The following is a 14,468-nucleotide window of genomic DNA, read 5'->3' as shown; positions in this document are numbered from 1 at the left end:
TCACCTCCGTCCCGCGCATGCCGCCGTTCGTCCCCCGCAAGCGCTTCTCCTCCGAGGACCCGCCCCCGGCCAAACGCCAGGCCCAGGCCGATACGAATAACCCTGCCAAGCCCTTCCCCGATAATTCAAGCTCGAGCTCCGACTCTGATTCCGACTCACCCCTCAGTGATGTCCCCGAGGACCTCGAAAGCTCAGCGAAGGTGACGCCCGTGCCGGCAGGGATACCGGAGTCCGATGACGAGGAAGATTCAGACGATGACGAAATCGATTGGGAAGATGCCATCGATACTAAGACAAGCTCGAATACCCCGATGACGCTGGCCGTCCCGGAATACGAAGATCTAGAATTGACACTGGACAAAAATGAGGCGCCTATTGTCGATCTGACAGATCCAAAGAAAGGTCCCAGCAAGATCGAGCGTCACATTCGCATTCAATCGCATTGTATACATGTCCAGTGTTTGCTCTTTCACAATGCCATTCGTAATGCCTGGATCAATGATAAAAAGGTACACGAAACTCTACGCAACAAACTACCGGAAGGAATACAAAAGGAAGTGAAGAAATGGAAAATCGCGTCCGGGCTAGAGCTACCGGAGAAGAAGCCGGAGCCGCCTAAATCGAAAAAGAAAGGAAAACAGGCTCGAAAGAAGGAAGATTGGGGCGATGAATCGGAGCGCCTGGAACCTGGGCAGCCCGATATGAGTCGAGGCGATCCAATACTCATTCTCCTGAAAGTGCTTGTGGCCTATTGGAGGAAGCAGTTTCGCATCTCAGCACCTGGGCTACGGAAACATGGCTATCGCTCGGTCGCTTCGTTACAAGAAATTCTAAAGGACTTTCACAAGGAAGACCATGATTCCGACCGACACGGGGAACGTATTGCAAATCTTCCAGAGTTTCGAGCAACAGCAGAGCGTATGGAGGGCTCTCGCGACGTTGGAGCTCAATTATTCACGGCCTTGATAAGAGCGTTAGGGATCGAAGCGAGGCTAGTAGCAAATCTACAACCGCTGGGCTTTGGTTGGACCAAAGCTGAAATTTATACCTCACCCAAGGCAAAACAAGAAGAGAAAAAGGAGAAGCAAGAAGAAGAAAGCCCCGGCGCTGGCGCCGCAGGCAACTCCGACGGGTCGGAATCAGGATGTGAATCCGAATCCGAAACATTACAATCGACGAAGAAAAAAAAATCCAGCAAATACGATGCCGACCTTCCCTTCCCTATCTACTGGACAGAAGTCGCTTCCCCGGTCACTAATGCGATCGTATCGGTTGACCCTCTGGTTCTTTCCAATCCATTAGCACCAACAGCCGATCTTCAGGCGTCATTTGAACCACGTGGCGCCAAAGCTGAGCGGGCTAAGCAGGTAATATGCTACGTTATCGCTCACTCCGCTGATGGAACTGCCAAAGACGTCACCACGCGATATCTCAAACGACGTACATGGCCTAGCAAAACGAAAGGTTTCCGCATGCCGGTCGAAAAGATCCCACTTCCAGGTTTACGCGGCCAGTACCTTGAATTCGACTGGTTCCGGGTGGTAATGCGTGGCTACGAAAGACCTCCAAACAAAAGAACCGAGGTCGATAGATTAGAAGATACAACGGACCTTCAGCGAAAACAACCCGAGAAGAAGAAACCAGCCCAAGCAAGCGATACACTCCAAAGCCTCCGCACATCAACAGAATTTGTACTCGAACGATTTCTCCGTCGCGAGGAAGCACTCAAACCGGGCGCAGAGTCCGTACGAACGTTCATAGCGGGCAAAGGAGCCCGCGCAAAAGAAGAGCCCGTATTTCGACGAGCGGACGTGGTCAAATGCATGTCAGCAGAGAGTTGGCACAAAGAAGGACGACAAATCGTACCCGGTGCCGCTCCGCTTAAGCGAGTTCCCATCCGAGCTGTTACTCTCATCCGCAAGCGTGAGGTAGAGGAGCAACAACGTGCAACGGGTGAAAAACCGCTGCAAGGCCTTTACACTCGTAATCAAACAGAGTACATCATCCCACCGCCTATCCAGGATGGAATCATTCCCAAAAATAACTACGGAAACATTGACTGCTTCGTTCCGAGCATGGTACCTCGTGGTGCTGCCCATGTTCCGTACCCGGGTACTGTAAGGGTCTGCAAAAAGCTTGGGATTGACTATGCGGAGGCAGTTACTGGCTTCGAATTCGGGTCCAAGATGGCAGTACCAGTCATACAGGGAGTGGTGGTCGCAGCTGAAAACGAGGACTTGCTCAAAGATGCCTGGCGTGTGGAAGCTGCTGAAAAACGCAAGCGTGAAGAGCTGAAGGCCGAGAAACGTATTCTGCAGACTTGGCGTAAATTCTTGTTTGGATTGCGGATTGCGGAGCGTGTACGAGAAGAATATGGAGGAAATGATCCCGCAGATGATGATGAGCGAGAAGCTCAAAATCCCTTTGCAGCGACACGGAAGAATAATCCCCATGGTGCTATAGAGTCTGTTGATGAGCGCCGTTTTCACGATGATGAACCTGACCATGATGCTGCTGATACGGGTGGTGGATTTCTACTGCCTGGTGAGGGTGATGATGAAGGATATGATGGTTTGGTCGTTGAGCATCATCAAGATGATCCAGAAAAAGGTAATGAACATCCCCCTGAATCTAATCGCGAAGGCGAATCTGGGAATCTATCTTTACCAATATCAATACCTTCATCGGATGCTGACGACGATGATACGGAGCCCGATTATGCTCCGCCAACTCGGGGCAACACACGTCGTCGTCGACGAGGTGGTTAATTGCTTACACTGTGTACTATTAGCTTAATGATACCATTCAAATAGTGGAATATTGACGATCATGCTTTACTATCTACAGTACGCTGTCTCCGTGGTCACTATGTCTTTAATTTACGATATATTTGAGTCTAAATTGTCTCGAGTCAGAGCATCCAGACAGAGCATCCAGAAATATGTTACCTGAAGATGAAAATCGTGTGTTCAAACATTGAATATTTTACATTGATATTCTGATTCAAAATATTACATTATTACAGATATAGCATTTGAGGGCAATGATGTAACACCTGGACACCAATACAATAAAGCTGTCCACGGTCAGTGAGCCTATACTCGTCCGAGATAGTATCGCTCCCAGGAGTATCAACAACATTGGACAAAAAGACCCTCAATTCTGTACTAGGCAGCGGTGTCCTTGAGGTGCCATTAGGAAAAACGCCTTCATTATCATATCTTCATCACTCATTCCATCCTTCGCCGAAATAGATGCGTTCGGGAACCTGTTAAAAAATAGAGCCGTCGCTAATCGAAGCTCAATACGAGCAAGGTGCATACCGATGCAAACTAAAAATTGAATTAGCTGAAGCCCTAAAAATTGTGTTTCTTCAATGAAGTTCACTTACTTCGCGATCCGCCTCCAAACGGTATGGAAGCATCTTTCATGTCTTTAGTCGGGTTCTCCCATCGCTCAGGATAAAATCTGTTTAGGTATATCAGTATTAAGTTTCAAGGTATCAACTTGAATGAGAATGTCCTATTCACATACCTTTCAGGGTCAGGAAAAATCTCAGGATCCCGATGAAGACTATATGACTGCGTCGATATAGTCGCTCCACCAGGAATAAATTCATCTTTAAGGGTAGCCCCCTCGGCCGGTACAGCACGCGGCAACCCAAACGGCACAGCAGTATGCAGTCGCAGCGTCTCGTTGATAACCTGATTCAGGTATGGTAGATCACGAAGATTTCTGTCCTCGATAGGTTGTGGAAGAGATGCCAACTCAGCTACCAGACGATCTCGAACACGGATATCTCGACAGACAGAGTAAACAAGATAAGTAAGCGTTACAGCTGTGGTATCGCTTCCTGCGACGATGTATCCTTGAGCTTCACGGACGATTTCCAGTCGAGATAGTCCGCTTTTCTCCGGGTCCAGAAGCTTGGTGAAAAGAGATGGCTTGTGGTTATCTGGGTTCTCTGCTACGTGCGTTGCGTATCGATCTAGTGATTGAACGGCGTATGAGATCATTCTGTTCGTCGTTTGGCCTGCTTTCTGAAATATTGGAATTGGCAAGCGGCGGGCAATGTCGACCATGTTGGGGAATGTAGTTTTGATGGGCTGGAGACTTGATACACTTTCTAAGTCCCTAGTATATTGATTTTTCTGTCAGAGATTATTAGCATCACTTGACAGGTTATGACCGTTGAGTATAACTATACCTCTCCCCTTTCTAGCATCCGGAATGACTCGCCAAAGCTTAGCTCCCCGATGACATCGGTTGCCATGAACAACCACCATTTGAAGATGTCTGTCGCGCCTGTAGATTTGATTTCCTCGGCCATCTTATCCACGGCTAGCTGGATTCGGCCTGATATTAAAGGCTGATGCTTGCTTAGGGATGAATCGGAAATAGGGGTGGCCAGTAGACGACGGCGATTAGAATGGAATTTTGGGTCCGTTGTGTTGAAAACATTCTCGATACCCTTTGCGATAATTGCTTCGTAGAACTTGGATTTCAGGAATTTGGTGTTTGTTTTATGGATTTCTCGTGCTGCGCCAACGTCACAGATATCCACTTGGGTGGTGCTTGTGCGAACAACGGGGCCTAAGATCCTTTATTGAGCATTTGAAAGTTATTTTGAAAATTCGATATCAAACGAATGGTTTTCTTACCGTATGTCTTATGCAGATGATGAACATAATAAGGAACCTTTCCAGCGAACCAATAATATAGATAAACGAGGTCTGTCCATTTCGAGATCTCGGGTCCCGGCAATTTCGCCAGTGGATTTGTTAATCTTTGATAGATAATCCGCTGAATAAAGCATTTAGATATGAGTAGCTTGAAAACAATTAAAGCTGGATATACCTGAGGTATATGATTGATGGAAGGTCTCCAAACTTACTATACATAATATGACGATGATAAGAGCAGGAAAGCTGGTTAGAGAAAGCATGGTTGATGTGTACTTTTTTACTCTGATTTAATTGAATATAGTTATATTCTAGACGATATTCTTTGGAGCTTTATATTATTGAAAACTGAGAGGCCTATTTGCTGCATCGTCAAACTAGTTGACGGTGTTGCAACCTCCGAACTCCCGAGTCCACGTGGTTCTAAATCTCCGTCTGCAAGGGTGATGTAGTATGCAGTGTGGGTGGGACTGAATATCCACCAACCAACTTTCATGATAACGAAGCCATATCCCTCACTCGAACATACTTCTAGTTGCATTTGAGAAACGTCATCGATTTCACTATTCCAACTTTTACTCTACGTGTACCATGCGCCATAATCTTGGAAGTAGTACAGCACTTAGGGATGGTCCTGTGAAGATGATCATGTTGCGCGACTATATAGAACTCAAATTCGACTCGATCGAACATGTTTACAGCTCAGATTAAAAGTAGTAAGGAATATGCTATTTATCCATGCCGTAACCTTTACTAGCCATGGTTTGGTAGAACTATTAACTTCAATTTTTGGTTCCATGTAGCCTCCACGGCTTCATTGTGCCGTTCTCCACTTGAGGGCTTAAAGGCTACCTAGTCTACTTTAGTTTGGGCACATTTTGAGTTTTGAGTGGTAGGCTATTGGATTTTGAGTGACATGCTATTGGTGTAAATAGAACGCACAGAATCCGCTCGGCGTCCGGTCCGCCCCTGAACGGCCGAGCCGACAACAATGATCGCCGCTAAATCGCGGAGCTCGGTCTTTAAGTTGAGCGAGTCATACTCCAGTCTTGCTGGATTTCAGGAAATATCGGGCATCACCCTAATGTCGGCGCTCTATTTCGGTTTTTCCGTTTGGTTTTTGGCTTTGTTTTGCTCTGATTTGTGTTTCTGTCCAACATTTTCACTTTTTACTAGGATTGCTATGGCTCCTAGTCCCCACGACTGCTTCTCATGTTTGGAAGAAATCCCGGGGTTAGAATCACTTGATGTTTCTCGATATTCCAAATTTCAGGAAGACTGCAGAATAATATTGAAAACTTGGCATTCATGAATCCTGGTTCAATCGGCATAACCTCAAGTTATGGCCGTAGCCGTACACAGGCTGTCTGTTCAAAAATACTACCTCTTACGATGGAATGATATTCAATGTGATAGATGTATCTCATTATGAAGATGCCTCCAGCCTTCGGCCATCTTAATCCATCGGAAGGATCTCCCAGGCTCTAGAATTGAACCAATTCAACCAGACAGTCGCAAAATGATTTGTTAAGACATTCGAACAGCTCAGTGTGGCTCCTAACTAATTTCATATGCATACAGGTCATTTTTAGAGTTGTTCTAGTGGCTCGCACTTCTCACAACAAAGAATACACATCACATACCATTGGTCTGCGATGTAGATCGGGAGTTGGGGGCCTCCATTTCTTCCACGCAATACCAATTCTTGTTCATGTCCACTCATCGCAAAAAGAAGATTATTGACCAGTAGTATCAGTCAAGTCAATCGAAACGGAAATTCGCAAACTTCTAGACAAATAAAAGAGATAAAATAAATCAAGAAAATGCAAAAAAATGCAAAAATCAAAACGTACAATAGTCAGGATTCTCATTTGGCCACACCGGCATCCACCATACTATTAAGTGACTGGCGTGTAGCCTATTTTCCCTGGTTTGTCTCCTACAGTGACTAAACTCCGAAGTTGGACACAGGATCTCCATCCATCATGTGTATCCTGACCGGGCGTATCGCCAGCGCGGCCCGAGCACCGGCCGCTCATGATGGATCCGCCAAAACAATATTCTTACCCCTCTACATTTGTGAGCGAACCCTCACGTCCAGCCGATTCTTGGCTCCCACCGATCCTTTCTACACAAGAGACTCCCCTATTGAACCTATGTCATTTACTACCACTCAAGAGAATGTCCGAAATTTGTGCTCCGTTGAAAGCTGCCGTGGACGAGTTCGATACAAATGACCCATGGGAGTTCTCATATGGTCCTTGATGTCGAATATTTCGGGAGAACTTTATCTCACTCGCGCTACTGATAGTCAATCCCACCCCAGCTCCCGCCAGAGGTACTAATCCTGTCACAGCACCAGCAGCGGTGAGGCCCACTCCTGCTAAAAGTCCCAACAGTGGGAGTATATTCCGCTTCACAACGTCTCTTTTTCTCAACTCCTGTATGTCATGTGAAACTTGTGAGATGCTGCTTTCATTTTCATTTTCGAATTCAATCAGATGCTCGTTCAGCACGGATTCCTCCTCGTCAATTTTCTGGCATTCCACTTCAATGCTGTCTCTCCTGCGACGACCCATTCGTGCCTGATCTTCAAGGTTTGCTCGTTTCTGGCTCCAGTAGCGGTGCTCGTCGATACGTAGCTTATCGTTGCTTTTTATCTCGTTTTGCAATCGTGCGTATCTCTCTCTCTGTTCCTGAAGCTCACCCGAAAGCTTCTGCTGTTCGTCGCGGATTTTTGAGAGCACTTTGCCATAAGAACGTTCTTTCTCGATGAATAGCTTTCGAGTTGACACTTTAAGTTTCTCCTGCGCTTGTCTCATCTCCCTGATCTCCCTGGTTATTTCCGAGATAGCGGCCTCGACATCATGCTGCGAGACTGACTCTTCCGATCGAAGCAAGCGTATTTCCTCGGACAAGCCCTTCTCGGCTATTGTGTACTCGGACATAAGCTCCAACCCAGCAGTAGTCTCTTTCAGGGGCTTTCCCTCGTCAACGAGCTCTCTCTGGATGAGAAGAGGCTTGTATCCTCCCTCATCACCCAATGATATCAGTGCATCGACGATTGAGAGAGCGGACCACTCATCACCACGCCATCGCTTTGTCTGACTGCCCTGTTCAGAAAACCTTCCCCAAAACTGCCTTGTAGTCAATAATCGCGATTCTCGAAGTGCTGCCTCACATTGTTCATCCTTTGACGAGCCCCACATAGTAGTGACCAGGAACACCCGGTGTGCAGCATCCATGCCATACATGGTCTCCAAGAGTTTAAAATTCCTCAAAGTCGATCCTGAAATTCTATTATCGGAGATACGATGCAGATATAGAATGCCTGCTATCTTCAGGCCTCGTCGATAGATCTGAGATAAAATGAAGGCAATTTCCGAAAAAATCTCAAAGTCCGAGCGATATGTGTCGTTGAATCCTGGTGTATCCACCAAATATATAGCGCGGCCCTTGATTTCCATGCTATGGAATTGGACACCCTGGGTATCTAAACTGCTTATTAACGTTGATAAACAAGATGGTAGGTAGACTTTGCACGGTACTCACACGATGTCAAGTCATGTCCAATGCCAGTATCGTCTCCTATAAGTTTTGATATGAATGTGCTTTTCCCGACACCGGTGATACCCATCACAAGTACTATGCTGCACGGGGATTTGTCTGAGATCCTATGGGGCGTTAATCAAGGTACTAGAACAAAGTGTCATGGTAACATACTCTGCCATATCTTGACTCATAGCGGCGATCTTGACATCCAAGTATCTTAGGGTAGTGAACAGAAGTCAAATAGATTTTCAAAGAGCGATGTATTGAGTTGGCCAAGAACTTCGTGTTTTCTCAACGGGCGCCTCTTAAATAAAATCACTTAAGTCACAGAAACTGCTCCGCCCCACAAGTGGCTGTAGCCGGCTGTGTCTTAGCCTAAGACAAGATTAGAAAGACCGATGGAATTGCTTTTTCGCGATCAAAGTCATGCTCAGTCACACCCCCTTATGGTGTCAGGCTTGCATGAATGGAGCGCCCTGAGGTAACATCACGGATCAGAAGGGAAAGGAGGTGGAGCCAAGTGATGAGCTAACTGATTTTTGCTATCTGGTGGCTTTCTCCAAAACAAGCAGTGTGCAGATGAAGCTGAGAAACATGCTAAAATTAATAACCAGGTGTAGGAGAGGCCACCAATGGGACCTGAGAAAATTGCGGGGTCGGTTATTCTTTACTGAGTTGAGCCCCTTCCAAGTGCGATGCGGCTATACGAGTACAACGAATGGGCAAGGATCTGACGTGAGATCCGTTATTGGGTTTCGGCCCGTGTGAGCACGCTAAAGTAGTTCATTGCGAACGAGGTAAGTCGCCAATCAGCCGCAAAATACCTCTAAGCATACTTAATAGGCCCCACAGGCTCCACCATGTAATCCTACTTTATATTCACTCAACTTGTCACCTTGTACGTCTCTTCAATCCAAGCGCACCATCATGACTATCCATACCCCAGGAAATGATAGCCAATTGCTTGTAGTCAATGGGCAGATCTCAAAGGAATCATTGCAATCCGCGCAGCGAAACATCTTCATTGCGGTCATGGGCATGACTGGTGCGGGAAAGAGTACCTTCATTTCGCATTGCACGGACACGAAAGTTGAGATAAGTGACCCCAGTGCTCTGCAATCTTGTAGGTTTGACTTAAATAGACTTCAAATTCATTGATAAGAAAATCAAATGCTTATACTATAGATAGGTACCCAGGAAGTGCAAGTCTATCGATGCAAAGGCTTCCCTCCTCACACCAACGTCTTTCTTGTTGACACCCCGGGCTTTGACGACACCAACCGGAAAGATACAGACATTCTCAAAGAAATCGCCACCTGGTTGACAACGACTTACAAGAATGCTATCCACTTGAGTGGCATTCTCTACCTGCATCGAATATCTGACAACCGTATGGGAGGGTGTGCGCACCGCAATCTTATCATGTTCAAAAAGCTTTGTGGCCCCGAAGGCGTCAAGAATGTGATATTTCTCACCACATTTTGGGAAAGGGTGGAGGCAGCTGTTGGAGAAACACGTGAAAAGACGTTGATGACCACGGAAGATTTCTGGGGATATTTTGTCGACAGGGGTGCCCAAGTGCAGAGACATTGGAACACTGATATCTCAGCGACGACCGCGATACAGAACTTTATACCTTCTGATACGGCTAAGCCACCAGAAGAAATAAAGTTAGCCATCCAGACTGAGATGGTAGATTCACATAAGGATCTGGATCAAACATCCGCCGGTCAGGAGCTACAAAGCGAGTTACAGAAAGAACGTGAGAAAATGCAACAGGAGTTAATTGAGAGAGCTCGGGAGATTCAAGAAGAAAAGGACCAAGAAATGAGAGATATTCTACGGGCAGACCAAGAGAAACAAGCCAAGGAACTTCAACGCAGGGACGCAGATATCCAGGAGCTCAAGATTAGTATGGAGAGGATGCACGAAAAGAAATTGAAGCAACTAGAAGAACGACTCCTGGAGCAGGAGACTGAGGTTCGCAGGCAACGTGAAGAATTTGAGCAAAAGATGCGCCAGAAAGAAAGAGAACAATTGTCGCAACTGGAGAATGAACGTCACAGACATCGTGAAGTGGTTGAGCAGATGATGCAGCAATACCAGGAGAGCTTTCAAAGTATGCAAGGACAAAGCAACCGAGCTGTTGAGAATTTGACTCAGCAAATCAAAGACTTGAAGACATCCGACATGCAATGTCACGATTGCTACCACACTTTCAAATCTGCCAGTGAACTATTTGATCACAAACAGACAAAACACAGTCAGTTTGCATACAGCACCAGTAAAGAGGTTGAAATAGAGGATAATGTATCCAATGATGGCTCTGCAGGATGGGGATCGACGAAAGCGACAGTCTCAACACCAAGTGATTATGGCGAGGATGGCTACGTAGACCCATACTTGACGTGCCTAGCTTGTGGAACCAGCTTCTCAAATAGGCTGGACCTGTTCAAACATCTCGAAAGATTTCAGCACGGCCGGGATCTGGCTACTGGAAAGCCTGAGAAATACGGGATGCCTCCTGGATATAAAATCCCAAAAGTCGATTCATGGCTGACCTGCCTAGCATGCAAGAAAAAATTCTTCGATAGGGATGATCTTTTTGAGCATATCGAGAAATTTCAACACGGCCGGGACCTCATCACAGGAAAACCTGAGAAATATAAAAGGCCTTTCTGGTATTAAGATGAAGTTTACCCAAACCTGACTTCCAAGGTTGCCTACCATGCAAGAAATGCTTCCCCGTTAGAGACGACCTATTGCAAACTTGAAATATTGGCTTTTGTGAGAAAAATAAACTTCTGGATAGGTATCTTCTATATCGAGAAGATAATGTGGGATCCTAGCGATAGTAACATTTGAAAGAGCTTATACGGCTGAATATATCCGAGATAGGTCTTTTTCCTAAAGTTGAATATGCGCATATGGTGAGATTTCTCGAGGCTGGAAGGCTTATGTATTGGAAAGATGATGATTATGGACATCTGGAGGGGAGAGAATTATCTGATGCTTGATATATGGAGTGATGATCTTATTGGAAATTGTTGGATACCTCACTAAGCCAAAAAGCCTGCCCAGGTAGTTCTTGGTAGATTCTTATGGATTAATCGCTACAGAAATTATGTATACTTTTTATAGAGTTCCCACGGGATAGTTGATGAGCCTATATATACTATTTCTACAAGTCTGAGCAGAGGATGTATATAAAAAGACCAGCGATGTAATTTCGAAAGAATAGGCTATGGTACATTTGACAGAAGAAAATCATGTGCTGAGGGGAATTGCTGATGAGATACTCGTTAAAGGCATATGTGTTACAGGCGGTGAAGGGGGAGGAGGGGTTGGTGTCACAGTGTGCTAAAAGCTCGCGGGCCAGCATCGATGTATTTATGGAGTTATTTCCGGAACTCCTCCTAAATACTTCGTATATCACATTGCAGGGAAAGAAACAAAGATACCTGGTACCATGGAGTTCGTCGCAGTGGCCGTGGCTGGTCTAGTTGGAAGTTTTTGCTCCACCTTATCACCTACTACAGAACTAGCATGGGTGAATCGGCTATGTAGTAGAGGCGACATAGCTTCCGAGCTCGGATCGTTCCTTTCACCGAACGCGAATATTCATTTTCCCAGATCAGAGGGGTTTCTCGAAAGCACGAACCGGTGGTCGACGTTGGGTACGCCTAACATAAGCGTCGTTGTGGAGGTTGCGAACGAGAATGATGTTGCAGAAACAGTGAGTGACTTCAGAGAATTAATATCAGCACGTGAATGGAAGATTGCTCAATTCACTAGATCAAATACGCCAATACCCATAGCCTGCCATTTCTTGCTGTTAATGGAGGTCATGGTGCAATCAGCTCCCTCGAGGCTGTAAACAACGGCATTCAAATATGGCTTAATCAACTCAACTCAATTTCTATAGCTAAAGATGGCTCAACCGCTACTATTGGGGGTGGGGCACCGTCGAAGCATATTACTGAGACTTTATGGGCTGAGAACAAGCAGACAGGTACTTTTTTAATACGCAATGCTTGATGTGAAATTTGCTTTCCTCTAAAATACTTTGATAATAGTGACTGGTATCTGCGAATGTACAAGCCTTATTGGTCCAGGGCTTGGAGGAGGCCATGGAGCCCTTCAGGCAAATTATCGCCTCGTAGCAGACCAATTTGTATCATTGGATATGGTTCTTGCCAATGGTACCCTTATTACCGTCGACGAAAATTCCGATCTCTGGTGGGGTATGAAGGGTGCAGGTCATAACTTCGGTGTTGTCACCTCAATCACATCGAAAATCTGTGATGTCCCTCACAATGGTCTCTGGTCATATACAAACTTCATATTCACTCATGACAAAGTTGAGGTTCTGTATGAGACCATTAACGAGATGCTCCTACCTGATCAACCGCAAGATATTATCTCCTTTTCGTTTTTTACGAATATTCCAGCCATCGATCCCGAAAATGTGAGGTGAATTCCAAATACTTCTCTGACTCGACATGCACAGCTATTAACATCAATGACTCCTCAAGTCTGTCGTCATATTCTTCATACTGCGCGAGGGTAAAGAAGCCGTCGGCTCTGAATATACAGATCCATTCACCAATCTTGGTCCCATAATTTCAGACAGCAATAAGGCACATACACTGATATAGCAAAATGGCTTCGAATGGAAGAGACCTCGCCGCCCTGTCAAAAAGAAGGCAACACTCAGCTCCGCTTCCCCGTGGACCTTCAGGAGTTCAATCCCACAGCACAGCATGCTGCTTTTGATCTCTTCTCTAAAACAGCAAACGAGGCTCCCGCATTAGCAGCCTCATTGTTTCTCCTGGAAGGATACTCGATCCAAGGTGTAAAGGTCATTCCGGCCGACTCAACTGCTGTTCCAAATCGCGACGCGAATCTTTTAATTTCCTCATACCTAGTCTACAAGCCCGATGGTGAAGGACTGGATACCAAAGCCTGGGATCTCGGTGAGAACATGAGACAGATCCTTTTCAAGGGCAGTGGGCAAGAGCATATGTACTCATATGTTAATTATGCTGCTGGTAATGAGGGCCCGAGGAGTTGGTATGGGTATGAGCCGTGGCGCTTGGAGAAGTTAAGGGCATTGAAGGAGAAGTATGATCCTGAACATCGATTTAGCTTCTATGCGCCTTTTGATTGAAGAAATCTGCGAGACGCAATCCCCGCTCTTCGGTTGCACAACATTCTCAAGTTGAACCTTGCAATTTTATGATGTACTTTAGTGTCAAGTAATTACGCACTTCTAGTTCAGACTCCCCAAATTACAATATAACTGACAACCACGGACTCGTCTATATAATCTATATCTATCAACTTTCCATCTATTTCATGAATTTTCTACACTTCATAGAGTGACTCAAATGACCTGTCTCACAAGTATCTCAAAGTATCTCCGGAGTCTCGGATTACGGAAGAAATGAAACATCTATTGGCCCAAATATTGACATCGGATACCTCAACACGACCTAATGTACCAAAAACATTTCTAAATGAACCTACAGAATTATTTTTCAATCGTTGTAACATAGATATCATCAGTCATTGTACTACTTCACATTGGCCAATTCAGTGATATACAAAGCCCCTGCTTGATTTTGCATAGTTTGCAATAATCCCTTGCATCAGACAAGCATCAATACCGAGCCTTGAGGTCTCCCCCTGTCGAGGACAACTTTTCTTGTTAAACATCGCTTCACAAATAAAACGATGTTTTTTTCTCTACAAATAATATGGTACCCTATCGAAGCCTTGACCAATCTGCTATTGAGAGTCTTCCGGTACCGCACCCGGGGTAGCCATAAGGATACGGATCTTGAGAGCTCTACGGGAATAGATGTAAGTAGCCAAAGTTATCAAGCTGGCTCTCAAAGGCTTCAAATTCAGCAGTTCATTTTCAAATGGTCGCACCTGGTATCTATTTGCTTGGCCTGTGATTCATTTTTGCTGACTGCTACAGCTTGGGTCAACCGGGACTACTGCCAAACAAGATGCATTCCATATCGATGTTATCGAGGTGCGGGAAGATTGTGATTCGACCAGGACGGAGTTCCATGAGGGAGGCATGAAGCCCAATGAAGCCCAATATGTACAGCATTGAACGGAGGAGAAATTAGAGGATCAATCGTCCAGGGAGTTCAAGGGCAAGTGTATGTAAGAATAGTATGTGCATTTTATAACATTTGTGGCATGTCCAAGACCAATCGA

The 14,468-nt window shown here is 45.6% G+C and overlaps 6 protein-coding genes across 6 annotated transcripts; 4 read left to right on the top strand and 2 right to left on the bottom strand.

Moving 5' to 3' along the window:
• Positions 1-17: 17 nt before the first annotated feature.
• On the top strand, positions 18-2,768 carry N7478_008401 (Rad4 family protein; the record flags this gene model as incomplete). The annotated part of the gene is made up of 1 exon (XM_056924615.1): positions 18-2,768. The coding sequence occupies one exon, from the start codon at positions 18-20 to the stop codon at positions 2,766-2,768; it is 2,751 nt and encodes a 916-aa protein (XP_056777341.1).
• Positions 2,769-3,156: 388 nt separating this feature from the next.
• On the bottom strand, positions 3,157-4,901 carry N7478_008400 (cytochrome P450; the record flags this gene model as incomplete). Its single annotated transcript, XM_056924614.1, has 5 exons — positions 3,157-3,332; positions 3,392-3,468; positions 3,535-4,151; positions 4,208-4,593; positions 4,895-4,901. 5 exons carry the CDS (start codon positions 4,899-4,901, stop codon positions 3,157-3,159), a joined length of 1,263 nt encoding a protein of 420 aa, XP_056777340.1.
• A 1,940-nt stretch (positions 4,902-6,841) lies between these two features.
• N7478_008399 (GTPase domain-containing protein) lies at positions 6,842-8,413 on the bottom strand (the record flags this gene model as incomplete). The annotated part of the gene is made up of 3 exons (XM_056924613.1): positions 6,842-8,175; positions 8,235-8,356; positions 8,406-8,413. The coding sequence occupies 3 exons, from the start codon at positions 8,411-8,413 to the stop codon at positions 6,842-6,844; spliced, it is 1,464 nt and encodes a 487-aa protein (XP_056777339.1).
• Positions 8,414-9,161: 748 nt separating this feature from the next.
• N7478_008398 (uncharacterized protein) lies at positions 9,162-10,922 on the top strand (the record flags this gene model as incomplete). The annotated part of the gene is made up of 2 exons (XM_056924612.1): positions 9,162-9,357; positions 9,424-10,922. The coding sequence occupies 2 exons, from the start codon at positions 9,162-9,164 to the stop codon at positions 10,920-10,922; spliced, it is 1,695 nt and encodes a 564-aa protein (XP_056777338.1).
• Positions 10,923-11,703: 781 nt separating this feature from the next.
• N7478_008397 (FAD-binding oxidoreductase) lies at positions 11,704-13,404 on the top strand (the record flags this gene model as incomplete). Its single annotated transcript, XM_056924611.1, has 5 exons — positions 11,704-11,970; positions 12,030-12,246; positions 12,311-12,702; positions 12,770-12,848; positions 12,893-13,404. 5 exons carry the CDS (start codon positions 11,704-11,706, stop codon positions 13,402-13,404), a joined length of 1,467 nt encoding a protein of 488 aa, XP_056777337.1.
• Positions 13,405-13,970: 566 nt separating this feature from the next.
• N7478_008396 (uncharacterized protein) lies at positions 13,971-14,361 on the top strand (the record flags this gene model as incomplete). Its single annotated transcript, XM_056924610.1, has 2 exons — positions 13,971-14,099; positions 14,221-14,361. 2 exons carry the CDS (start codon positions 13,971-13,973, stop codon positions 14,359-14,361), a joined length of 270 nt encoding a protein of 89 aa, XP_056777336.1.
• Between the last annotated feature and the right edge of the window lie 107 nt (positions 14,362-14,468).

This window comes from Penicillium angulare (genome assembly GCF_028827245.1).
Source record: "Penicillium angulare strain IBT 27051 chromosome Unknown utg000005l_segment0_segment0, whole genome shotgun sequence".
In the NCBI taxonomy this organism is placed as follows: Eukaryota; Fungi; Ascomycota; class Eurotiomycetes; order Eurotiales; family Aspergillaceae; genus Penicillium; species Penicillium angulare.
This window is presented reverse-complemented; position numbering and strand designations above follow the sequence as displayed.